The 26787-nt window shown below is 44.4% G+C and overlaps 1 protein-coding gene across 1 annotated transcript in view; it reads right to left on the minus strand.

Annotated features, from left to right (window-relative positions):
* Positions 1–1350: 1350 nt before the first annotated feature.
* Positions 1351–26787, minus strand: part of TMPRSS3 (transmembrane serine protease 3) — a 96340-nt gene continuing 70903 nt past the window's right edge. Inside the window, exons 10-12 of the mRNA XM_066598567.1 lie at positions 19751–19893; positions 15888–16040; positions 1351–1740 (exon numbers count right to left, since the gene is read on the minus strand). Coding sequence (XP_066454664.1) covers positions 1717–1740; positions 15888–16040; positions 19751–19893 — 320 coding nt within the window. The 3' untranslated portion in view covers positions 1351–1716. The remainder of the gene's footprint in view (positions 1741–15887; positions 16041–19750; positions 19894–26787) is intronic.

The raw sequence follows: 26787 nt of genomic DNA on the forward strand, positions 1-26787 counted from the left end.
CCACCCGTATCGTATCTTTTATCCTCCATACAAGTGCTCAGTTTTCTGCAGTAAACGATCATTTTGCTCTGATATTGCAATCACTTACTTACAGGGGATGGACAAAAATACGGAAATGCATGGGATTTTAATCATTAGCACTGAGCTGCCCATTTGATCCTGCTTGGCTGAGAGCTTTCCTGCCAAATTTGTGTTTACTTCACTTCTTGCCCTGCTCTGGGTGGTTTTAGGAGCCAGCTAGTAACAGCAGCTGAGTGGCTCAAACCCTTGACTAATGGAAGCTTATTGCTTGGACAGATATTCATATCTGCTCGGCAGCAACTGTATAATATTGTCTCAACTTAAATTACATTGGATTATAAATCATATTTTAATTTAACATGTAGAGACCAAGTTTAAGGCATGCATTCCGTATGGTGTTTCCATATTTTTGTCCACCCCCTGTATATCAATGCTACAATCATGCATAGAAAGTTTAGTTCGATTCTGACAACTCCTACTAGGTGCTTAATTTTTTATACAATGAGTGTATATTTTATATATATATATATATATATATATATATATATATATATATATATATATATATATATATATATATATATATATATTATACATATCACATGTGCGTTCTGCACCCCTTCCTCAGACTAATTTTGCACACAATGCAATTGAATCTCTGCTCATTCTCAGCTTAGTGGTCTTGTCAGTGATTAACTAATATTTCCCTATGCCCAGTCATGAACAGATAGATGTCAGTCACTGATAAGACCGCCCACTAGACCTCTAAGACCAGAATGTGAAGAGATATAAATGAATGAAATACAAGTTAAACTTAAGGCCCATTTACACGCAAAGACAATCTTTCAAACGATTGAAAGATTGACAATTTTAGCGATCATTTTACATAAAGTGTTAATGGACACTAATGTCTATTAATACTTTATCACCATCATTTGTGTGTAAAAGCCCCTCTGAGAGCAGTTTGCAGAGCACAGCATGTGGACTGGGCACTGCACACAGCTGCAATGTTCTCGCAAGGGCTGCCTGCAGAATACAATGTAATTTCTGACTCCCGCTGAGAACACAGCATGCGGTCCCTGTTATCTCTCTCCGGCTGAGCTATGGATTTTAAGCTCACTTTAAAATCATCTGTGAGATAAAAAGTGAATGATGGCCGCGTTTACATGATGCCTGCAGTTTGGACAGCATGTTCCAGCTGACAAACTCCCAGTTCATAGGTTGCTCATTTAGTGTTTAAGTGTTCGACTCTCCTGCAGCGCCACCACAGAAAAAATGAAGCATTACACAGTTCACTTCAATAGGATGTCCATGTAATGTGCACACATATTGGGCTGTCCAGCATGAGATGGTATTTGTCGGCACCCTCTGCTACATCTAATTAAAGGATATTCTGAACAATAGACTCCTTTCTGTTAACATGTATATCAAAATGGGCTTTATAAAACATACAACCCTGTAAGCACCTTTTTATTCCATGACATATGAAGAGACAACTATTTATGATGTTTTTCTAACTTTTTCTACAGGATTTGTACGATTTATTATGTAGAGAGTATGGTAATATATTATTGCGCCTGCAGCGCATAGGAAAAAATATGATACATGGAGACTCGGTCACAGCTCAATGGTCTAAGTTCTGTAGGTTTCTTATTCTTGTAAACATAAGTCAATACAGGAGGTTGGTGAATATCCTCAGTTCATCCTCCTCTCTTCTCTCTGTAACAAGAAACAACAAGTTAAAGCAATTTGAATGGTCATCAATGTGATAATTAGGAAATGTGCGATTCTGTTTATTTACCAAAAATGTTGTTTTGTGCTAAAAATCACTCTAAAGTGCTGACCATTAGGGGCCTCCCATTCTTCTAAGTTCCTTCCACTGCCTGTTGTCAAGTGATGTATATAACAATCAAAAGAGAGACCAAGGCGGAGAACAGGATGTGAAAGAGGGTAATGAGATATCCTGCATAAAGTGAGGAGGGGAGGGGATAGAAGAGGAGACTCAAATACTTACCATTGATTGCAATTTGAACAGTTTTCAAATCCAACACTCCCAGTGAAATCAATGGAGCTGTGGCATTTTCAGAATTGGTGGGGGTCCGAACAGTTAGACCATAACCAATCATAAAGTTATCCCTCATTTTGTAGGTAGGGGTTAACTTTCTAACTTGGCACGGCCCTTTTTACTCCTTACTAATGAAGCCTTTTTGCACCTTAATGACCAACTAATTTTGCAGTTTATTTCATTGTCATATTCATAGAGCAATAACTTTTTAATTTTTCAATCAAGATACCGTATAAGGGTTTGTTTTATGCAGGACAAGTTGTATCTTTTAATTGCATCATTTTGGAGTACATACAATGTTAAGAAATAGAAATGAGCGAACGTACTCGTCCGAGCTTGATATTCGTGCGAATATTAGGGTATTCGGGATGCTCGTTACTCGTAACGAGTACCACGCAATGTTCCGGTTACTTTCAGTTTCCTCTCTGAGACGTTAGCGCGCTTTTCTGGCCAATTGAAAGACAGGGAAGGCATTACAACTTCCCCCTGTGACGTTCAAGCCCTATACCACCCCCCTGCTGTGAGTGGCTGGGGCGATCAGATGTCACCCGAGTATAAAAATCGGCCCCTCCCGCGGCTCGCCTCAGATGTGTTGTAAGATAGCTGAGGGACAGTGGTATCGTGTTGGAGCTGCTGTAGGGAGAGTGTTAGGAGTTAGTGTAGGCTTCAAGAACCCCAATGGTCCTTCTCAGTGCCACATCTATCCGTGTGCAGTACTGTGGAGGGTGCTGTTAGCAGTGTTGCACAATTTATTTTTTTTTCAAAATCGGCAGTCTGCAGAGCATTGCGCCTTGCATTAATAGTACAGGGACAGAAGTGGTGGTTAGGCAGGGAGAGTGTTAGGAGTGAGTGTAGGCTTCAAGAACCCCAACGGTCCTTCTTAGGGCCACATCTATCCGTGTGCAGTACTGTGCAGGCTGCTGTTAGCAGTGTTGCATTTTTTTTTCTTTTCAAAATCGGCTGTCTGCAGAGCATTGCGCCTTGCAGTAATACTACAGGGAGAGAATTGTGTAGGCAGGGCCAGAAGACATATCTTATCTGATTGACTGATAGAATATAGTCAGTGGGCCCTCCGTTTCCCAAAAAGGGAAACATTCAATTTGTCCTGCAGGCTTGCGCCAATTTATTTGTTGCCTGGGAAAAGTAACCGCTGTGCTGCACTTCATATAACTGCATTTCTGTGCAACACATATCTTATCTGATTGAATATAGTCAGTGGGCCCTCCGTTTCCCAAAAAGGGAAACATTCAATTTGTCCTGCAGGCTTGCGCCAATTTATTTGCTGCCTGGGAAAAGTCTCCGCTCTGCTGCACTTCATATAACTGCATTTCTGTGCAACACATATCTTATCTGATTGAATATAGTCAGTGGGCCTTTTCTTTTTAAAAAAAGGGAAACATTCTATGTGCCCTGCCTCTGTCAGTCCTCAGCGTTCTGTGTACGTGTGTGGTGGGTGGAGATAGTAAACAAATCATACGCAGCCAGCTACGTTTAACAGCAGGCTTGCGCCAATTTATTTCCTGCCTGGGAAATCAAATCACTGGTAATACACCATGCTGAGGGGTAGGGGTAGGCCTATAGGACGTGGACGCGGGCGAGGACGCGGAGGCCCAAGTCAGGGTGTGGGCACAGGCCGAGCCAGTGCGGTGGCCAGGGGTAGAGGCAGGGCCAGACCGAATAATCCACCAACTGTTTCCCAAAGCGCCCCCTCGCGCCATGCCACCCTGCACAGGTCAAGGTGCTCTACGGTGTGGCAGTTTTTCACAGAGACGCCTGACGACCGACGAACAGTGGTGTGCAACCTTTGTCGTGCCAAGATCAGCTGGGGAGGCACCACCAACAGCATGCGCAGGCATATGATGGCCAAGCACCCCACAAGGTGGGACGATGCCCGTTCACCGCCTCCGGTTTGCACCACTGCCTCTCCCCCTGTGCCCCAACCTGCCACTGAGATCCAACCCCCCTCTGAGGACACAGGCACTACCGTCTCCTGGCCTGCACCCACACCCTCACCTCCGCTGTCCTCGGCCCCATCCAGCAATGTCTCTCAGCGTAGCGTCCAGACGTCGCTAGCGCCACAGTTTGAGCGCAAGCGCAAGTACGACGCCACGCACCCGCACACTCAAGCGTTAAACGTGCACATTGCCAAATTGATCAGCCTAGAGATGCTGCCTTATAGGCTTGTGGAAACGGAGGCTTTCAAAAGCATGATGGCGGCGGCGGCCCCGCGCTACTCGGTTCCCAGTCGCCACTACTTTTCCCGATGTGCCGTCCCAGGCCTGCACGACCACGTCTCCCGCAACATTGTACGCGCCCTCACCAACGCGGTTACTGCCAAGGTCCACTTAACAACAGACACGTGGACAAGCACAGGCGGGCAGGGCCACTATATCTCCCTGACGGCACATTGGGTGAATTTAGTGGAGGCTGGGACAGAGTCAGAGCCTGGGACCGCTCACGTCCTACCCACCCCCCGAATTGCGTGCCCCAGCTCGGTGGTGGTATCTGCGGGGGTGTATGCTTCCTCCACTAAACCACCCTCCTCCTCCTTCTACGCAACCTCTGTCTCGCAATCAAGATGTGTCAGCAGCAGCACGTTGCCAGCAGTCGGTGTCACGCGGCGTGGCAGCACAGCGGTGGGCAAGCGTAAGCAGGCCGTGCTGAAACTACTCAGCTTAGGAGAGAAGAGGCACACGGCCCACGAACTGCTGCAGGGTCTGACAGAGCAGACCGACCGCTGGCTTGCGCCGCTGAGCCTCCAACCGGGCATGGTCGTGTGTGACAACGGCCGTAAGCTGGTGGCGGCTCTGCAGCTCGGCAGCCTCACGCACGTGCCATGCCTGGCCCATGTGTTTAATTTGGTGGTTCAGCGCTTTCTGAAAAGCTACCCCCACTTGTCATACCTGCTCGGAAAGGTGCGCTGGATCTGCGCACATTTCCGCAAATCACACACGCATGCTGCCACCCTGCGGACCCTGCAACATCGGTTTAATCTGCCAGTGCACCGACTGCTGTGCGACGTGCCCACACAGTGGAACTCTACGCTCCACATGTTGGCCAGACTCTATGAGCAGCGTAGAGCTATAGTGAAATACCAACTCCAACTTGCGCGGTGCAGTGGGAGTCAGCCTCCTCAATTATTTACAGAAGAGTGGGCCGGGTTGGCAGCCATCTGCCAGGTCCTTGGAAAATTTGAGGAGTCTACCCAGGTGGTGAGCGGCGATGCTGCAATCATTAGCGTCACCATTCCTCTATGCATCTTGAGAAGTTCCCTGCAAAGCATAAAGGCAGACGCTTTGCGCTCGGAAATAGAGCCCGGGGAAGACAGTATGTCGCTGGATAGTCAGAGCACCCTCCTGTCTATATCTCAGCGAGTTCAGGAGGAGGAGGAGGAGCATGAGGAGGAGGACGGGGAAGAGACAGCTTGGCCCACTGCTGAGGGTACCCATGCTATTTGCCTGTCATCCTTTCAGCGTGTATGGCCTGAGGAGGAGGAAGAGGAGGAGGAGGAGGATCCTGAAAGTGATCTTCCTAGTGAAGACAGCCATGTGTTGCGTACACGTACCCTGGCACACATGGCTGACTTCATGTTAGGATGCCTTTCTCGTGACCCTCGCGTTACACGCATTCTGGCCACTACGGATTACTGGGTGTACACACTGCTCGATCCACGGTATAAGGAGAGCCTTTGCACTCTCATTCCCGAAGAGGAAAGGGGTTCGAGAATGATGCTATACCACAGGGCGCTGGTGGACAAACTGATGGTAAACTTCCCATCCGACAGCGCTAGTGGCAGAAGGCGCAGTTACGAGGGCCAGGTAGCAGGGGAGGCGCAGAGATCAGGCAGCATGTACAGCGCAGGCAGGGGAACATTCTCCAAGGCCTTTGCCAGCTTTATGGCTCCCCAGCAAGACTGTGTCACCGCTCCCCAGTCAAGGCTGAGTCGGTGGGAGCACTGTAAAAGGATGGTGAGGGAGTACGTAGCCGATCGCACGACCGTCCTCCGTGACGCCTCTGCCACCTACAACTACTGGGTGTCGAAGCTGGACACGTGGCCTGAACTCGCGCTGTATGCCCTGGAGGTGCTTGCTTGTCCTGCGGCTAGCGTCTTGTCAGAGAGTGTGTTTAGTGTGGCTGGGGGAATCATCACGGATAAGCGTACCCACCTGTCAACCGACAGTGCCGACAGGCTTACATTCATCAAGATGAACAAAGGCTGGATTTCCCCAGACTTCTCTTCTCCACCAGCGGACAGCAGCAATACCTAAGCAATACGTAGGCTGCACCCGCGGATGGAAGCATCGTTCTCTCTCACCATCCAAAACGGGGACATTTCTGCTTCATCAATCTGTGTATAATATTCCTCCTCCTCCTCCTCCTGCTCCTCCTCCTGAAACCTCACGTAATCACGCCGAACGGGCAATTTTTCTTAGGGCCACAAGGCTCACTCATATAATTTTTCTAAACAATTTTTATACGTTTCAATGCTCTTAAAAGCGTTGAAACTTTAACTTGAACCAATTTTTCGTTAAACTGGGCTGCCTCCAGGCCTAGTTACCACTTAAGCCACATTAACCAAAGCGATTAATGGGTTTCACCTGCCCTCTTGGTTGGCCATGGCCAATGTTTTGGATGTACATTAGTACTGTTGATACAGCAATTTTTGTGGGCCCTCGCCTACAGTGTAATCAAATGAATTTGTAGCCCACCTGCATTACAGCTGACGTTACATCCGCTGTGTTGGGCAATGCAATGGGATATTTTTATGTACCGCCGGTGGCTTCCAGGGAGCCACCCATGCTGTGGGTCCACAGGGAATTATAAATGCATTTGTTTCCACTTCTAAAGAACCCCAGTCTGACTGGGGCATGCAGTGTGGGCCGAAGCCCACCTGCATTAAGCACGACATTACTACCTCAGCTGTGTTGGGCAATGCAATGGGATATATTTATGTACCGCCGGTGGCTTCCTGGCACCCACCCATGCTGTGGGTCCACAGAGAATTATAAATGCATCTGTTTCCACATCTAAAGAACCCCAGTCAGACTGGGGCATGCAGTGTGGGCCGAAGCCCACCTGCATTAAGCACAACATTACTACCTCAGCTGTGTTGGGCAATGCAATGGGATATTTTTATGTACCGCCGGTGGGTTCCAGGGAGCCACCCATGCTGTAGGTGCACATGGAGTTTAACCTACATGTGTCCACTTGTAAAGAACCCCAGTCTGACTGGGGCATGCAGTGTGGGCCGAAGCCCACCTGCATTAAGCACGACATTACTACCTCAGCTGTGTTGGGCAATGCAATGGGATATTTTTATGTACCGCCGGTGGCTTCCTGGCACCCACCCATGCTGTGGGTCCACAGAGAATTATAAATGCATCTGTTTCCACATCTAAAGAACCCCAGTCAGACTGGGGCATGCAGTGTGGGCCGAAGCCCACCTGCATTAAGCACGACATTACTACCTCAGCTGTGTTGGGCAATGCAATGGGATATTTTTATGTACCGCCGGTGGGTACCAGGGAGCCACCCATGCTGTGGGTCCACAGGGACTTCACAATAGGGAGTTGTACCTGCCTGTGCCTATGAATTAAAAACCGCGGTCTGACTGGGGCATGCAGACACCTTGACAGAATGAATAGTGTGTGGCACATAGGTTCCCCATTGCTATGCCCACGTGTGCAGCTCCTGATGGCGGTGGCACAGGATTATATTTCTCATTGCTTCTGTACAGCATTGTGGGCTACCGCCCCGCCCCTTTTAAAGAGGGTCGCTGCCTAGCCGTGCCAACCCTCTGCAGTGTGTGCCTGCTTTTCCTGTGGCAGACGCACTTATAAATAGACATGAGTGTGGCGTGGCATGAGGGCAGCTGAAGGCTGCGCAGGGACAATTTGGTGTGCGCTGTGGACACAGGGTCGTGCAGGGGGGGTTGGGCAGCATGTAACCCAGGAGAAGTGGCAGCGGAGTGTCATGCAGGCAGTGATTGTGCTTTGTTGGAGGTAGTGTGGTGCTTAGCTAAGGTATCCATTGCTAATGAGGGCTTTTCAGAAGTAAAAGTTGTTGGGAGGGGGGGGGCCCTCTCTTGCCGGTATTGTGGCTTAATAGTGGGACCTGTGAACTTGAGATGCAGCCCAACATGTAGCCCCTCGCCTGCCCTATCCGTTGCTGTGTCGTTCCCATCACTTTCTTGAATTGCCCAGATTTTCACACATGAAAACCTTAGCGAGCATCGGCGAAATACAAAAATGCTCGGGTCGCCCATTGACTTCAATGGGGTTCGTTACTCGAAACGAACCCTCGAGCATTGCGAAAATTTCGTCCCGAGTAACGAGCACCCGAGCATTTTGGTGCTCGCTCATCTCTATTAAGAAAACAAATAAATTGTTTCATTGTTTTCTGGATTTCATTTTTATGGCTTAAAGAAGCACAGCTGTGAGAAGGAGAGAAATAAGAAGCCCCGCAGTGCTTTAGGATTTCCCTATAGCAAGGAGAGAGAGTGGGGTTATGAGGGATATACCCATAGCCCCGCTCTGTCTCTCCCTGCTATGTATTGATCCTTCATAGCTCAGCTCTCTCTTCCTGCTATGGGGAATTAACCCATAGCCCCGCTCTGTCTTTCCCTGCTATAGGTTAATCTCCCATAGCTCACCTCTCTTTCCCTGCTATGGGAAATTAACGCATAGCCCTGCTTTGTCTCTCCCTGCTATGAGTTAATCCCCCATAGCTAAGTTCTCTCTCCTTGCTATGGGGGATTAACCCATAGCCCTGCTCTGTCTCTCCCTGCTATGGGTTAATCGGCCATAGCTCTGCTCTCTTATCTTGCAATGGGAGATTAACTCATAGTATTGCTCTTTCTTCTTGCTATGAGAATCCCTGAGGGATATCCCCATAGTGCTTAGAGAGAGGAGGTGGGTCTACAGGGGATCCCTGAGGGATATCCCCGTAGCGGAGAGGGAGAGGTGGGGCTTTATGTCTCTTCCCTGAGATTTTCCCTATTGCAGCTTGAGAGGAACTGGGCTAGAGGGTGGATCCCTCTAACTTTGCCCCCACTCTTGGGGAAGCCCTCAGGGAAGCCCTGTAACCCCGCCCCCTTGGGATTCCTATGCTGGTGGGAAAGGTAGAGGGAGTCCCCTACTGCCCCCCCTCCCCCCCCCCCCCCCCCCCACTGCTGGGGAATTGGGATATGATGGAGTGTTTAAATGAGGAAGGGAAAGTGCCAGAGGTTTGGGAGAGGTTGCAGTTTGTGGTGAGGTGAGTAATGAGGGCTGGGGAAAGGGACCGGAGGAGGTGAGAGGGTCGCTAGCGCAGGTGGTGGGGCGAACAGCAGAAAGCAGCATGGAGACTATATATATACGACAATACATATGATAATATACAATATGTGCATCATGTTTTTACATTTTTTTTACAGCTTGCATGATGCAGGGTAATTAATGTACTAACCTTTTTATATGGTTCATTATGAACGCTGCAATATCATATTTGTGGTGGATTTTTTTGTGTAAATACCACAGGGGAAAAGGCATGGTTTTGACTTTTTTTTGCCATTTCTTTTACACTTTTTTAAAAATTTTGTTTCACTAGGGAGCTTGAAGTTCACCGCTTTTGATTGTTTTTATAATGCACTACAATACTTCAGTATTGCAGTATATTATATAGCCTATTAAGGTAGATGGCAGACTCAGAGGCCATGTTCAAGCCTCTGAATGCCATAGCAACTCATAGGGACACCACAATCACATTGATGTGATCGCGGATGGTTGACAGAAGGAGTCCCTTCCATCTATCAGCCCTTTACAAAACACCACTGCAGCTGGAGCCAGGCTGCCATCAGGCAGGCGGGCCCCAAATTGGCTATGGAGAGGTGTATGTCTACTCACAAATGAGTTAAAATATGCTGTTTGAGTGGCTGCAGTGTATGTACTCTATCCTTTCATGAATTGAAAACTGACTGTAGATCTTAGGAAACAAATAGGAAATTAAACCAAAAAGTTAGACTAAAGCAGAATATTTATATCTGGCTCCTATGAGCATGTTAAACAGATTTCTCTTTTACCACCTTATGTGCAAAAAGAACCTGCAGCAAAACATGACGCTTGTCTTTATTAAATCTGGCATCTTCTATGACTTTTCTTTTCTTAGACACCTCTTTCCTTGTCAGACACATGTCACGTACTCCACTTTCTTGGCACATATGTGAATTGTTACTTTTCCGTATGTCATGCCATCCTCTTAAAATTGCCAGTCCCATTGCCCCGCAAGGGAATATTCAAGTGTGGTGTTCATAGTGTCATTAAAAACTGAAGTATGACTACACTTTATGAATACACCTTCATAATCTAGACACAGTGCACAGGACCACATTGTTACCGCACAGGTAGCACAGGAATGGCCAGAAGCATCGCTACAGAACCACACCAAATAGCAACCTGAATCTCATGTTCCTAAGAGTGTGAAATAGGGGGATTGTGGTTATCTGCGGTCACCTCCAAATTTTATGGGGTTTTTGTGGAGTTTCCTTTTAAATGGACAAAAAATGACTTTCCAGTTCTGTAAGAAGAATTTCCCTTGGGTAGAACGTGTCTTCATGATGGTGATTAACATCCTGTAAGATAAACCTCACCAGTCCCGAAATCCAAACAGGAACAATCTGATCCACATGAGCCAGGAGAAACTCTACACAAGATAACCAGGTTTGCAGTATCTCTACAGTGTGAGCACATAGGGCGGTAACAGCTTCTGTGAGCCCGGCCTCTACGGGTAAATATTGTCTCAGGGTCTTCACGCCCTTCATCTGCTGACGTAACCTGCATATTTGTGACTTTTCTCTCCATATAGTGTAGTGCAAGTGAGCTGGTAAATGTTCTGTATCTATGTTACATGCTACAAAAACTTCATACCTCCTGAATAGTTTTTAAAGAGAGTGAGTACAAAGAGCATTCTAGAATAACAGTCCATGCATTATATTAAAAGCCCATTGATCTTAATGGGCACCATATAATGCTGAGGTGGCACTGCAGGGAAACTGAACACTTGCTACCAAGTTCTGCCATGCATTACACCTGATCACTTGGAGTCCCAGCGATGGGACAACCTATGATCAGATTATTTTGGAGGGGACACGTATTAAAAAAAGGGAATGTAAAAAGCAGAAAACCCATTTAAACTCATTGTGTCCCCTTAACAGTCCCAAACACAGTATTGGTCATGTCATCACCAATAATAGTCAGCCACAGTGTCAAGAGTCAGTGGCAGAATTATCGCCTTATCAACCATGGGGGACTGTGGTCCTTAGGGGGGGTTGAGGGAGCACAAGCAGTAGAGCTGTAAGCGGATAACAGAGAGAAGGAAAGAGACAAGCAATGCTCCTCCCTCTCCACTACTGGAATGGTTACTTTTGAAGGACCTGCACAGATACAGTCATGTGACCAGATCTGTGCAGGTCCTGAATCCAGAAAATGGAGCTGCCAGGCTCCACAGTGGAGGAAAGTGTTAGGAATTCTGTGTGTCTGCAGTTTGCTCTACTGTCTTTGCTTTAAGGGCATGTTAAAACCAGGCAGATTTGCTGCAAAATGTCTACAACAGACGTTCTGCATCAGTCTGTACCAAAACTTGCACTATTGGTGTGGAACTAGCTGCTTACTTCAAAGAAAAAAAAAAACAACATCCGAAAAGAAATCTCCAAAAACTGCCTGGCTAGCCCCAATCCTAGTCTCCTCAGCTCTGCATCCAGCACCTAATCACTTTCTATGTTAGAACCAACGACAGAGAAAGAAGTCTCCAGGCTGCTTTCTGCTGCCCGCAACACCATCTGCGCTAGTGACCCTCTCACCTCCTCCGGTCCCTTTCCCCAGCTCACCTCAGCACAATCTGCAACCTCTCTCTAACCTCTGGCACTTTCCCTTCCTCACTTAAACACTCCATCATATCTCCTCTGCTTAAAAAACCAACCCTTGACCCGACCGATGCCGCCAACTACCGACCCATCTCAAACCTCCCTTTATCTTCAAATTACTAGTACGCCTGGTCTACTCCCGACTTACACGTTTTCTCTCTGACAACTCAATCCTCGAACCCCTCATGTCTGGTTTCTGCTCTCTACCCTTGACCGAAACTGCCCTCACAAAAGTATCAAATGACCTGATGACGGCAAAGTTGAGGGGTGACTACTCCTTACTAATCCTCCATGACCTCTCTGTTGCTTTTGACACTGTTGACCATGACCTCCTTCTCACTATGCTCCACTCTATTGGCCTAAAGGACACTGCTCTCTCCTGGTTCTCCTCCTACCTCTCTGACCGCTCTTGTGTCTCCTTCACTGGCTCTATCTCCTCTCCACTTCCTCTTGGTGTTGGGGTACTCCAGGGCTCGGTTCTTGGTCCCCCTTCTCTTCTCTATCTACACAGCCTCAGTTGGACAAACCATCCTCAAATTCAGGTTCCAATGCCATCTCTACGCTGACGACACCCAACTATACACCTCATCCCGTGAGATCTCTGAACCATTCCTCCAAATTATCACCGACCGTTTGTGCACTGTCTCTAATACTATGTCCTCCCTTTTTCTCAAACTTAACCTCTCTATAAACTGACCTCATTTTTCCGCCTTCCAATCGATTTCCCCTCTACATCTCCATTCCAGTTTCTGGCACCATCAATACCCTCAGACAGCATGCCAGCTGCCTTGGGGTCACACTGAACTCTGAAATCTCCCTTACCCCCCACATTCAATTTCTTTCTCAAACATGCCACATGCACTTCAGAATTATTGCTAAAATCCATCCGTTCCTCACCACAGACACGCTAAAGACACTTGTGGTCACCCTTCTCCACTCCCGACTTGACTACTGCAACTCGCTATTCATCGGCCTTCCCCGCACCAGACTCTTTCCACTCAAATGAATGCGGCAGCTAGGCTAATTTTTCTATCCAGCCATTACTCAGATGCCTCTGCACTATGCCAGTTGCTGCATTGGCTGCCCATCCACTGCAGAACTAAATTTAAACTCCTCAACCTCACCCACAAAGATCTGCATGGCGCCACCAAACATCGCCTCTCTCCTGTCCATACATCACCCAGCCCACTCACTCCAATCCGCTAACACACTGAGACTAAACACCCCCCTAATACGAACCTCACATGCTCACCTACAGGACTTCACCAGAGCAGCACCCATCCTCTGGAACACTCTACCCCAAGGCATCCGGACAATTCCCAATGCACAAAATTTCAGACGCGCCTTAAAAACGCTTCTCTTCAGGGAGGCATACTAAATCCCCAGACCTAGCCCCCTGCCCCTCCCTATTGCTTTCAACACCTTCCACCCTGCCTATCACATAAGACCTCTACCCCTGCACCTCCTTACCGCTGCACCCAGTTTGTTTTCTAATAACTGATTTCCACATGAAATCTCCTACTGCCTGTGTTCCCCATGCCTTGCCCCCCGCCTTGTACCTCCTGTACCATCCCCAACCCATTTGTTTCAAACAAATTGTATCTCACATTGTAATTGTTGTACTGTTTGCATTTCTCCCACGTTTGAAAGCACTGCGGAATAAGTTGTGCTATACAAATAAAGGTTATTATTATTATTATGGCACTATTATTGATATCTGAGTTCAGTGTTTGTGGGCTTTTTCCAATACAGCAGTTATGGTTATGGGGCAGTAACAGGCACAGCATTCAGAGTAACAGTAGGATGGGGAGTTTGTGCAGAGGGTAAAATAGGTGGGGAAGGTTCTTTGTAAAACAAGGGCTGAAGATGTCTAGACTGGCAACCTCTAAAAAGACAAGTTATGGTTGGAAGAAGGCATCATGATGGTCTGGTTCAGATTCAGAAGAAAAGGGAAAGTGGGGGAATCCAATCAGAGAAGAGAAACCTGTGAGTCAAAATTTTTCCATCAAGCTTTCCCACAAAAAATGTGTCCATAGACAGATATAATCAGTTTTAGAATGTAAAAGATAATGCACAATGTTCACAGGTGGGCAATGATGGAACCTTTGCCCTGGGCCCACCAATGTGTTAAAATGGCCCTTAACCTCTCCTGGATCACATAATGTATATATTATGTGGTCGTTAAGGGTGTATGGCGCAGACCTGGGAGCAGAGTTCACGCCATACCCAGATGCTATCAGTTCTTCTTGCTCTGATTGCAGAAGATAACAATTTAGATGGCTAACCGAGTGTCTAAACAGTCACCTAGGGGGAGTCGCCTCCAGAACACTATCGGCCCCCTGCAATGTAACTATGTGGTGCCAATGGCCTAGCATGGCAGCCTGGAGCCTGTGGCAGGACTTGAGAGCCAACATTAAAAATCACTATAAACACTATAAAGTACAAGCGATTAAATGATTGCAAGTTCAAGTCTCCTATGGCAACTAAATAAAAATGTATAAAAAGGCTTATTAAAAGTTTTTAAACAATAAAAAATAATAATTGTTATCTTGGCCAAAAAAATGAATAAAAAGTGATCAAAAAGATATACGGAGAATAGCACAATTGCATTTTTTTCCATTTTATAGCGGTTTAGAATTAAAAAAAACTTGAGAACATTTTATGGCACATTCCATCATACCATTAAAAAATACAACTCAGCCACAATAAACAAGCCCTTATAAAGCTACGTTGATAGAAAAATATTAAAATTATGGCTCTTGGAAGATAGGGATGAAAAAACAAAATTAAAATAATGAAGTTGTGGACGAGTTCACCACATGTGAACCTTTCGTGAATGTTCATGTTCAGGGGGAAGCATTCAAAGGTTGGCTATTTGGCCCACTCTTTGCTAGTTGCACCCCTGCCTAAAATGTTGCAAAAGTCACAGCCAAGTTGCAAAAGTTTATCTTGGGGGGGCCCCAACTTCTCTTAAACCCTCAACGCAGAGCCATAACGTGAAGCTCCTGGGCCCCAATGCAAAACCTGTAACAGGGCCCCTACTATAATGCTTAATTCATAGTACTGGGATCGCTATATGGAGAAGGGAGGCCTTATGGGCCCTATAAGGCTCCTGGACCAGGGTGCAACCGCGTCCCCTATAGTTATGCTAGTGAACAGAGCCCCCCCACAAACAGGGTCTAAGGGTCCTTTTACACAGGTCAATAAATCGTTCAGCGTGAATGCATGCCGCGACTGAATATCGAATGAAAATTCATTTGCATCTAATTCGTCAACTGAACGACAGATTAGTCCATGTAAAGAGGCAGACACTCACTTATGAACGATTGCCTGTTTTTTTATGAATGGAGGGGGGCTGGTATAATCCCTGGCCCACTTTGCCTCCATTCTCTAAGTGATGCTCGTTCCTGCACCCAACAGGTCGTCCCATGTAAAAGGGCCCTGAATAAAAATCCCAGTGTCAACAGTAATAGTGGCAGAGCCTCCAGTGCTAGCTACAGACCTCCCAGTTTCAGCCACAGTTCTCCTAGTAAGAACTCTAGTCCCCCACAATATGATGTAGTTCTCTAGATAAGCTGGAAGCACTGGAGCCCCAATACCAGCTACCATGGCACCCGTGATTGCAGCAGTGCCCCCAGTAGGAATTTTAGAGAAGAGATGTCTACCAACATCCTTGGAGGGATCTTGTGGGACCCACCCTGGGATGCTTTTATCTACCTATTGTATTGGCTGTGTGGACCCAAATAGGGGTTGCAGGGCAAATGGACAGGGGGCAACACTGGGCCTTGTTATCCCACATTGATGGATTGTGATGACATAAACCAGCAAGAGCAAAGGGGCTGCTCCTATGTAATCTAGACCCTCTGGTCTTTGTAAGCTCCTGTATGATGTTTTAAGTATTACCTCCATCTGCATGTGAATCCAGTCCAGGAAAGACGTAATTCGAGTGTACACTCCTGGCTTATATCTCATAGCACAGCCGACACCCCAGCTAGTGGTTCCCATCAGTTTCCACACTTTCCTGTCTTCACAGGCTAAAGGTCCCCCACTATCCCCCTAAAACGGAACACACAAAATATACAGAGATTTTAATGAAGTCAATACTGCTTATACAAATCCATTATCCACTCTAATAAAGGAGGTATAGGAGTCAGCATTATAGTAATTATATCCTTGTACATAGGGGACAGTATTATAGTTGTTATATTCTTGTATGTAGGGGGCAGTATTCAAGTAATTATATCCTTGTACATAGGGGGCAGTATTATAGTAATTATATCCTTGTACATAGGTGGCAGTATTATAGTAGTTATATTCTTGTACATAGAGGGCAATATTATAGTAGTTATATTCTTGTACATAGAGGGCAGAATTATAGTAGTTATATTCTTGTACATAGGAGGGCAGTATTATAGTAGTTATATTCTTGTACATAGGGGGCAGTATTATACTAGTTATATTCTTGTACATAGAGGGCAATATTATAGTAGTTATATTCTTGTACATAGAGGGCAGTATTATAGTAGTTATATTCTTGTACATAGGAGGCAGTATTATACTAGTTATATTCTTGTACATAGAGGGCAATATTATAGTAGTTATATTCTTGTACATAGAGGGCAGTATTATAGTAGTTATATTCTTGTACATAGGAGGGCAGTATTATAGTAGTTATATTCTTGTACATAGGGGGCAGTATTATACTAGTTATATTCTTGTACATAGGAGGGCAGTATTATAGTAGTTATATTCTTGTACATAGGGGGCGGTATTATAGTAGTTATATTCTTGTACATAGGGGGCAGTATTATAGTAGTTATATTCTTGTACATATGAGGCAGTATTATAGTAGTTATATTCTTGTACATAGGAGGCAGTATTATAGTAGTTATATTCTTGTACATAGGAGGCAGTATTATAGTAGTTATATTCTTGTACATAGGGGACAGTATTATAGTAGTTATATTCTTGTACATAGGAGCAGTATTATAGTAGTTATATTCTTGTACATGGGGGGCAGTATTATAGTAGTTATATTCTTGTACATAGGGGGCAGTATTATAGTAGTTATATTCTTGTTCACAGGAGGCAGTTTTATATAGTAGTTATATTCCTGTACATAAGGAGAAGTAACATAGTAGTTATATTCTTGTACATAGAGGCAGTATTATAGCAGTTATTTTCTTGTACATAGGAGGCAGTGTTATAGTAGTTCTATTCCGATACATAAGCGGGCAGTATTATAGTAGTTGTATTCTTGTACATAGGAGGCAGTATTATAGTAGTTATATTCTTGTACATAGGGGGCAGTATTATAGTAGTTATATTCTTGTACATAGGGGGCAGTGTTATAGTAGTTATATTCTTGTACATAGGTAGCCGTATTATAGTAGCTATATCCTTGTACATAGGAGGCAGTACTATAGTAGTTATATTCTTGTACATAGGAGGCAATATTATAGTAGTTATATTCTTTTAAATAGGGAGCAGTATTATAGTAGTTATAGTCTTGTACATATGGGGCAGTATTATAGTAGTTATATTCTTGTACATAGGGGGCAGTATTATAGTAGTTATATTCTTGTTCACAGGAGGCAGTTTTATATAGTAGTTATATTCCTGTACATAAGGAGAAGTAACATAGTAGTTATATTCTTGTACATAGAGGCAGTATTATAGCAGTTATTTTCTTGTACATAGGAGGCAGTGTTATAGTAGTTCTATTCCGATACATAAGCGGGCAGTATTATAGTAGTTGTATTCTTGTACATAGGAGGCAGTATTATAGTAGTTATATTCTTGTACATAGGGGGCAGTATTATAGTAGTTATATTCTTGTACATAGGGGGCAGTGTTATAGTAGTTATATTCTTGTACATAGGTAGCCGTATTATAGTAGCTATATCCTTGTACATAGGAGGCAGTACTATAGTAGTTATATTCTTGTACATAGGAGGCAATATTATAGTAGTTATATTCTTTTAAATAGGGAGCAGTATTATAGTAGTTATAGTCTTGTACATATGGGGCAGCATTATAGTAGTTATATTCTTGTACATAGGAGGCAGTATTATAGTATATTCTTGTACATAGGAGGCAGTATTATAGTAGATATATTCTTGTACATAGGGGGCGGTATTATAGTAGTTATATTCTTTTAAATAGGGAGCAGTATTATAGTAGTTATAGTCTTGTACATATGGGGCAGCATTATAGTAGTTATATTCTTGTACATAGGAGGCAGTATTATAGTATATTCTTGTACATAGGAGGGCAGTATTATAGTAGTTATATTCTTGTACATAGGGGGCGGTATTATAGTAGTTATATTCTTGTACATAGGGGGCAGTATTATAGTAGTTATATTCTTGTACATATGAGGCAGTATTATAGTAGTTATATTCTTGTACATAGGAGGCAGTATTATAGTAGTTATATTCTTGTACATAGGAGGCAGTATTATAGTAGTTATATTCTTGTACATAGGGGACAGTATTATAGTAGTTATATTCTTGTACATAGGAGCAGTATTATAGTAGTTATATTCTTGTACATGGGGGGCAGTATTATAGTAGTTATATTCTTGTACATAGGGGGCAGTATTATAGTAGTTATATTCTTGTTCACAGGAGGCAGTTTTATATAGTAGTTATATTCCTGTACATAAGGAGAAGTAACATAGTAGTTATATTCTTGTACATAGAGGCAGTATTATAGCAGTTATTTTCTTGTACATAGGAGGCAGTGTTATAGTAGTTCTATTCCGATACATAAGCGGGCAGTATTATAGTAGTTGTATTCTTGTACATAGGAGGCAGTATTATAGTAGTTATATTCTTGTACATAGGGGGCAGTATTATAGTAGTTATATTCTTGTACATAGGGGGCAGTGTTATAGTAGTTATATTCTTGTACATAGGTAGCCGTATTATAGTAGCTATATCCTTGTACATAGGAGGCAGTACTATAGTAGTTATATTCTTGTACATAGGAGGCAATATTATAGTAGTTATATTCTTTTAAATAGGGAGCAGTATTATAGTAGTTATAGTCTTGTACATATGGGGCAGCATTATAGTAGTTATATTCTTGTACATAGGAGGCAGTATTATAGTATATTCTTGTACATAGGAGGCAGTATTATAGTAGATATATTCTTGTACATAGGGGCAGTATTATAGTAGTTATATTCTTTTATGCAGTGGCATTATTATAGTCGTTACATTCTTCTACTTTGGGGACAGTATTATAGTAGTTATATTCTTGTACATAGTGCAATATTATAGTAGTTATATTCTTTTAAATAAGGGGCAGTGTTATAGTAGTCAAACTCTTGTATGACTACAAGAGTTATGCTCATTTTTATAGGAACAGTATTATAATAATTATATTCTTATACATAGGGACAGTATTATAATAGTTATATCCGTGTACATAGGAGGCAGTTTTATAGTAGTTATATTATTGCACATACAGGGTAGTGTTATGATATTTATTTTGTTGTATATAGGGGGCATAGGTGACAGTATTAGAGTAATTACATTCCAGTTTTTAAGGGACACTATTTTATTACTTATATTCTTACATATCAGGGCCTGTATTATAGTTACAGAGAATAAATATATATCATGATAACAAATGTGAAATAATAGTCATGTAAGTATTTATGATGATGATCCACACCCAGTGATTGTGATAAGCAGGGAAGGTCTAATTATTTACTTCATCAGTACTTTATATGTAATTAATAAAATCCATCATCGTACCTGACAGGTATCTACTCCACCTTCTAGGAATCCGGCACAGAGCATGGATGGCTTTATTACACCACCATAGATATACTTTGTATTACAGACTCTGTTTGATATGAGGGGGACCCCAGCATAGTCCATTGTCTGAGACGTGTCACCTGTAAAATAATGTAAGGACAATGAATAATGCATAAAGTTATACTCATTATCTATGGATGATACATTGTTATGAGGGACCTGTGGATGATGCACTGTTATGGGGGGTGGGGGTAACAGAAACAAGCATTTCAGCACTCAAACATTTAATATCTGAATAAAAATACACAACTGTCATATATACACTAACTGTATAACAATGCAAGGTTCTTAATGCATACTTTGATCAAAAGGCGGGCCCATCCGCCACATCCATTTATCAGAAATGTCCAAGATAGAGTCCCGCAGCACACCAAAAAATGTGCAAAAGCGCAGAGGTATTAAGCGAATGTATGCCAAGCCACCAATGGGACTATGGACCTCCAGTCCCCGTGTCAAGCATCAAAGAGAAAGAAGTGGCAGCATCCGTTGGGGGTTTTAGGTTAAAATGTCAAATTTTATTGCTTTATCAAGCCTGAGGCTTGATAAAGACTATTTTCAGTCGAAACGTTACCTGTATTTGTCTGTGGAGTATGGAGCAATAAAATTTGACATTTTAACCTAAAACCCCCAACGGATGCTGCCACTTCCTTCTCTTTGATACATCCATTTATCATTGCTTTCGGATGGGTTTGTAACTAACTGATATCTTTGGGCATAAGCTGCAACTATATAAAGGACTACCCTATAGGGTTAGGATGTTCCCATGGTGATGGACAGTCAAATGCACCAAAAAGTGTACCGAAATTACCGATTGCACCAAGCTTTGCCCCACATTTTGGCGCTATAGAACTGAGCATGCTCCATGGAACCTTCTAAAATCTAGAGAGATGACGTCAGGACTATAAAAGGTTTGCGAAGTCCATTACAGAGGCAGCAGGGCCTGTAATAGTAAACTCGAGGTGTGCTGGAACGCTAATGGAGAGAGTTGCAATAACCAGTAGGAGAGCTGTTGCCTTTGAGAATCTGAAATAGCAGAACAGTTTGCGTAGCACAGAGGGTGTTGGATACATGACAGATTATAAGTAAAGCTAGGCACGAATTGACTGTAGATGTGCACAGCATTAGAGATGCAAGCAACTAATCAGCAGGTCTGTTGGGCAGGATTGCACTGTTTAAACATTTGTGTCTATGAACTGTGATAGGGCCACAAGTGAATGGTCCGCTACGATAGAGGCACATCGGTTGGGGTTTGAACGCTGTGTTTCAACTGGACCGAGTTACTAGCAATAAAGTGTTAACTACCCGTGTTCCCCCGAAAATAAGACAGTGTCTTATATTAATTTTTGTTCAAAAAGGTTTACCTTTTTTACATGTACAGCTGCCTGGACACTATTTAAATTGACTTTTTTAATTAACTGTGAGCAGGGCTTAATTTTGGAGTAGGGCTTATATTTCAAGCATCCTCAAAAAGCCTGAAAAATCATTTTGCATCCTCAAAAATTCTGGAAAATCATGCTATGTCTTATTTTCCGGGTATGTCTTATTTTCCGGGTAACAGGGTAGTTACTAGCAATAAAGTGTTAACACCTAAAGAAAGGACTGTGTGAATTGTATTTCTGCTTAAACAGCATAGATCGCCTTGTAGCAATACTGTTAGTGTTTCTTGCCCTGCTATTGTAATGCACTGTGTGTAAAGTGTTACTGTTTTCTTATAGTGCATAAAGTATTATTGAACTTGGGATTAGTTTAGTGATACAGTAAAGATTAGATTACTTGCTTGTTACGTGTTTAATCAATTTTTCATTTTCTTTGTTTGCGAATAAATACTGCACATTTTAGTAACGCTGTCTGCTGCATTGTATTCTAAATCTGTGTCGCAATACCACTGCCCGTGATAACTGATTCAGGAAAAGTTGGAATTAGTTAGGCCTCCTGCAGACGGGCGGAAATTCCGCGGCAGGATTCCCCCGCAGAATTTCCGCCCGTACACACCTGCATAGGATTGCATTACAATACGCAATCCTATGCAGACGGCCGAGGTTTGTCTGGGCGAAATCCTGCGCAGAAAACAAACCGCGGCATGCTCTATTTCTGTGCGTCACTCCCTAGCCGCCGGCTCCGCGGGAGCAGGTGAGTTCCGCGCTGCTCTCTGCAGGCGCGTCTGCAGGCGGCCTTAGTCTAATTAAAAGGCCCGGGGCAGATGGGTAGAGCGAGTGCAAGACAAAAGAGGAGGCAGCCATTCCTCCACAATGCAATGAAAGAACAACATCAGCACCTCCAACAAATAAATTAAATCTGCGGGTGCACACAAGCCATGGCTGCAACAAATACAGTAACAGAAGCACGAGCTTCAGCACTCTAAGGCCTCATGTCCACGGGGAAAATCAGGCCGGCTACGGATTCTCCATGGAGAATCCGTAGCGGGTCCCTCCTGCCCTGCGGACATGAGGCAGTAAAATAAGAATAAACTCACCTGCTGCGGACCATGCAGATCTTCCCTTCTTCGTGGCTGGATCTTCTTTCTTTGGCCTGGAGGATGTGCTCGGCACACCGGCTGCGTACCAGGCACATCCGCCGGGCCGAAGACAGAAGATCCAGCCGCAAAGGAAGGAAGATCTGCATCGCCTGGAGCAGGTGAGTTTAATTCAGGCGCGGGTCTCCTGCGGATCTGGACGGCTTCCATAGGCTTCAATAGAAGCCCGCGGGAGCCGTCCCCACACCTAAATGGAACATGTCCATTTTTTTTCATGCTCCAGAAATTTTTTAATACACTTTTATTGACCATTCACGGGTATTTATCTACCTGCGGGTGGTCAATGCATTCCTATGGGGCGCGGATCCACGTGCGGGTGATCCGCTGCGAATTTTAATTCTTCTTTTCCCCGTGGACATGAGGCCTTACAGATTCACATACTATCTAGTGAGGCTTTGGCCCAAAGAGATCTATCTGTTAGAATTAAGAACCCATCCAAATGCAATGGTCGCCTGGATGTAATGGATGGGCCCACATGTTTTGATCAAAATATGCAATAAGAACCTTGCAATTTTATGAGGTTAGTATATATAATAGTTATTAGAGATGAGCGAACGTACTCGTTTCAAGTAATTACTCGATCGAGCACCACGATTTTCGAGTACTTCAGTACTCGGGTGAAAAGATTCGGGGGGCGCCGGGGGGTGGGGGAAGGCGTGGCGGCGCGGGGGTAGCAGTGGGGAACAGGGGGGAGCCCTCTCTCTATCCCTCTCCCCCCCCCACTCTCGCTGCAACCCCCCACTCACCCACGGCGCCCCCCGAATCTTTTCGCCCGAGTACGCTCGCTCATCTCTAATAGTTATGCATTTTTATTCTGATATTAAATATGCTGAAACTCTTGCTTCTGTTACTGAATTTTTTTCAGCCATGGCTTATGTGCACCTGCACATTTAATTTATTTGTCGGAGGTGCTGACTTTGTTTTTTGTGGATAACACACACCGTTTTGGGGAGATCTGTGGTTGACACACTCTTATGGGGATACCTAAGGCTGACACACTTGTAAGCAACTCTCCTATGTAGAATTCCTGTTGCACAGAGAATTTTTACTGTTTCCACAGCAGTGGCTTGATTTTCTTAAACATCCCTTATACCAGACGAGGGACCTCACAACAGACCAAAGGTGGCACTAAGTTAGGCTGTTCTCCAAAGTGACTTCAGCTTTCTCTCGTCCGCACTACAGAGAGGGTTGTCAAACCGCCATGTTGTCTGTCGTTATCATGACAGTTGGATTACCTGAATATCAACTTCATTATTTTGTTCTCATGGCGATTCGATAATCATTCCTGTTGATATCATGACAGATTGAGTAACAAAATACTAATTTCTATCACTATGACTTGGCTCCTGGAGACAGGTCTATTAAACTCACCCTAGAAACGCGTTGAGCTTGAGTGTCAGCTTGAGAGTGTTAATGTAGGAACAGATAGGGTGTTCTCAGAAATACCCAGCTTATCAGTTTGGGTCATTTATCGGACATAACCCCAGCACCCACTTGAAGTCCTCCTATCAGACCAGGATCTTTGTAGTGCAGCATCTACATTAGACAAGGGTCAGTATAAATGCAATGTGTCACTATGAACTATTAGGACACTGTTAATGTGAGATTGGTGGTCACATCTGCATCTGGTGTTGTAGGCCCATTCACATTTTTGACAAGTGATTATGCTTCGCTGTGAATTATCAATAGGTCGTCAGTGAGAAATGAGTGTTCCATTCTAACCCAATATGTCAATACATTCACATATGTGACCTGGTCATTACAGGTGTGGCAATCATACGTCTCCGTACCCAGAGTAATAAAAGCATTTACCATCCGCCTATTTACCGTTTGGGTTACCTCGTTTGTAAATTAGGCTGTGGTCGTATACAGAGGGTTTTTTTATAATCTCATGACCAGCAGCAATAGGCCTCCTGCACATGGGTGGAAATCCCACAGCAGGATTTCCCACAGAATTTCCGTCCGTGCACGCTGCCATAGGATTGCATTAGATAATGCAACCCTACGCAGACAGACGCGATTTGACAACGTGAAACTCGCGCGGTAAACAAATTGCGGCATGTCCGATTTCTGTGCGAGCCTCTGTGTGCCAGCCGGCACATCGCAGTGCAGAGAGAGAAGAGGCTGGATGGGTGAGTATAAGGTCAATACCGGGGCACGGGTCGCATCCCGTTGCGAGAATTCTCGCAGTGGGATCCGACCCGGCCGTGTGCAGGTGGCGATAGGCTACAAAGCCATATGTTTAGCTCTGTTTTTAATCATTCTATAAGAAAGAAATTTTTTTTAGATCCTATTCTAAACGCAGGATAGTGCAAACCACCATTTCCCCCATAGCCATTTGTAGAGACCCAGAGTAGGGTCCCTTCATCTTTTTATGGGTCTCTTTGTCTTTAAATAAGTTTGTTTGTCTTTCTGTCTTGTCAGTGTGTTATGATTGGCTGTTTAAGTAGAAGAGGGAGTTATAGAGAGTAGTGTAGTGTGTGTCGTCGGTAGAGATGAGCGAACGTGTTCTTCCGAGCTTGATATTCGTGCGAATATTAGGGTGTTCGGGATGTTCGTTATTCGTAATGAGCACCACGCGGTGTTCTGGTTACTTTCACTTCCTTCCCTGAGACGTTAGCGCGCTTTTTTTGGCCAATTGAAAGACAGGGAAGGCATTACAACTTCCCCCTGTGACGTTCAAGCCCTATACCACCCCCCTGCTGTGAGTGGCTGGGAAGATCAGGTGTCACCCGAACATAAAAGTCGGCCCCTCCCGCGGTTCGGCTCAGATGCCTGGTGAGTTAGCTGAGGGACAGTGCTGTTTGTACCGGAGCTGCTGTAGGGAAAGAATTGGTAGTTAGTGTAGGCTTCAAGACCCCCCAAAGGTCCTTATTAGGGCCACTGATAGCTGTGTGTTGGCTGCTGTTAGCAGTGCCATTTTTTTTCTTCTCAAAATCGGCTCTGCAGAGCGTTGCACCCGGCATTAGGGACAGAAGTGCTGCATAGGCAGGGAGAGTGTTAGGAGTGAGTGTAGCCTTCAAGAACCTCAACGGTCCTTTCTAGGGCCATATTTATCCGTGTGCAGTACTGTCCAGGCTGCTGTTAGCTGTGCTGCATTTTTTTTTGCTTCTCAAAATCGCCTCTGCAGAGCATTCCACCCTCCATTGATACTGCAGGGAAAGAATTGTATAGGCAGGGCCACAACACAGTTATTATTCATTGAATATACGCAGTGCTGCCTTTTGCTTGTAAAACAAGTGAAAATAATTCAATTTGTCCTGCCTCTGTCCGTCCTAACGCCGGTGGACACGTGTCGGCTGCGTGTGCAACCTGTAAAAATCATACGCACCCAGCTACGTTTTACTCCTGGCTTCGCCATTTGCTTTCCTTAATTGGGAAAAAAAATACCTGCTCTGCCACAGTTAATAACTCTGCTACCCTCACGTTCTGTGACACATTAGCAGGAAAACAGCACAGTTATTAAACTTCTCATGTTCATAGAATATACGCAGTGCTGCCTTTTGGTGCCAAAAAACGGAAAATAATTCTATTTGTCCTGCCTCTGTCCGTCCTAACGCCGGTGGACACGTGTCGGCTGCGTCTGCAACCTGTAAAAATCATACGCACCCAGCTACGTTTTACTCCTGGCTTCGCCATTTGCTTTCCTTAATTGGGAAAAAAAATACCTGCTCTGCCACAGTTAATAACTCTGCTACCCTCACGTTCTGTGACACATTAGCAGGAAAACAGCACAGTTATTAAACTTCTCATGTTCATAGAATATACGCAGTGCTGCCTTTTGGTGCAAAAAAACGGAAAATAATTCTATTTGTCCTGCCTCTGTCCGTCCTAACGCCGGTGGACACGTGTCGGCTGCGTCTGCAACCTGTAAAAATCATACGCACCCAGCTACGTTTTACTCCTGGCTTCGCCATTTGCTTTCCTTAATTGGGAAAAAAAATACCTGCTCTGCCACAGTTAATAACTCTGCTACCCTCACGTTCTGTGACACATTAGCAGGAAAACAGCACAGTTATTAAACTTCTCATGTTCATAGAATATACGCAGTGCTGCCTTTTGGTGCAAAAAAACGGAAAATAATTCTATTTGTCCTGCCTCTGTCCGTCCTAACGCCGGTGGACACGTGTCGGCTGCGTGTGCAACCTGTAAAAATCATACGCACCCAGCTACGTTTTACTCCTGGCTTCGCCATTTGCTTTCCTTAATTGGGAAAAAAAATACCTGCTCTGCCACAGTTAATAACTCTGCTACCCTCACGTTCTGTGACACATTAGCAGGAAAACAGCACAGTTATTAAACTTCTCATGTTCATAGAATATACGCAGTGCTGCCTTTTGGTGCCAAAAAACGGAAAATAATTCTATTTGTCCTGCCTCTGTCCGTCCTAACGCCGGTGGACACGTGTCGGCTGCGTGTGCAACCTGTAAAAATCATACGC

Source organism: Eleutherodactylus coqui, chromosome 4 (assembly GCF_035609145.1).
Source record: "Eleutherodactylus coqui strain aEleCoq1 chromosome 4, aEleCoq1.hap1, whole genome shotgun sequence".
NCBI classification, from domain to species: domain Eukaryota; kingdom Metazoa; phylum Chordata; class Amphibia; order Anura; family Eleutherodactylidae; genus Eleutherodactylus; species Eleutherodactylus coqui.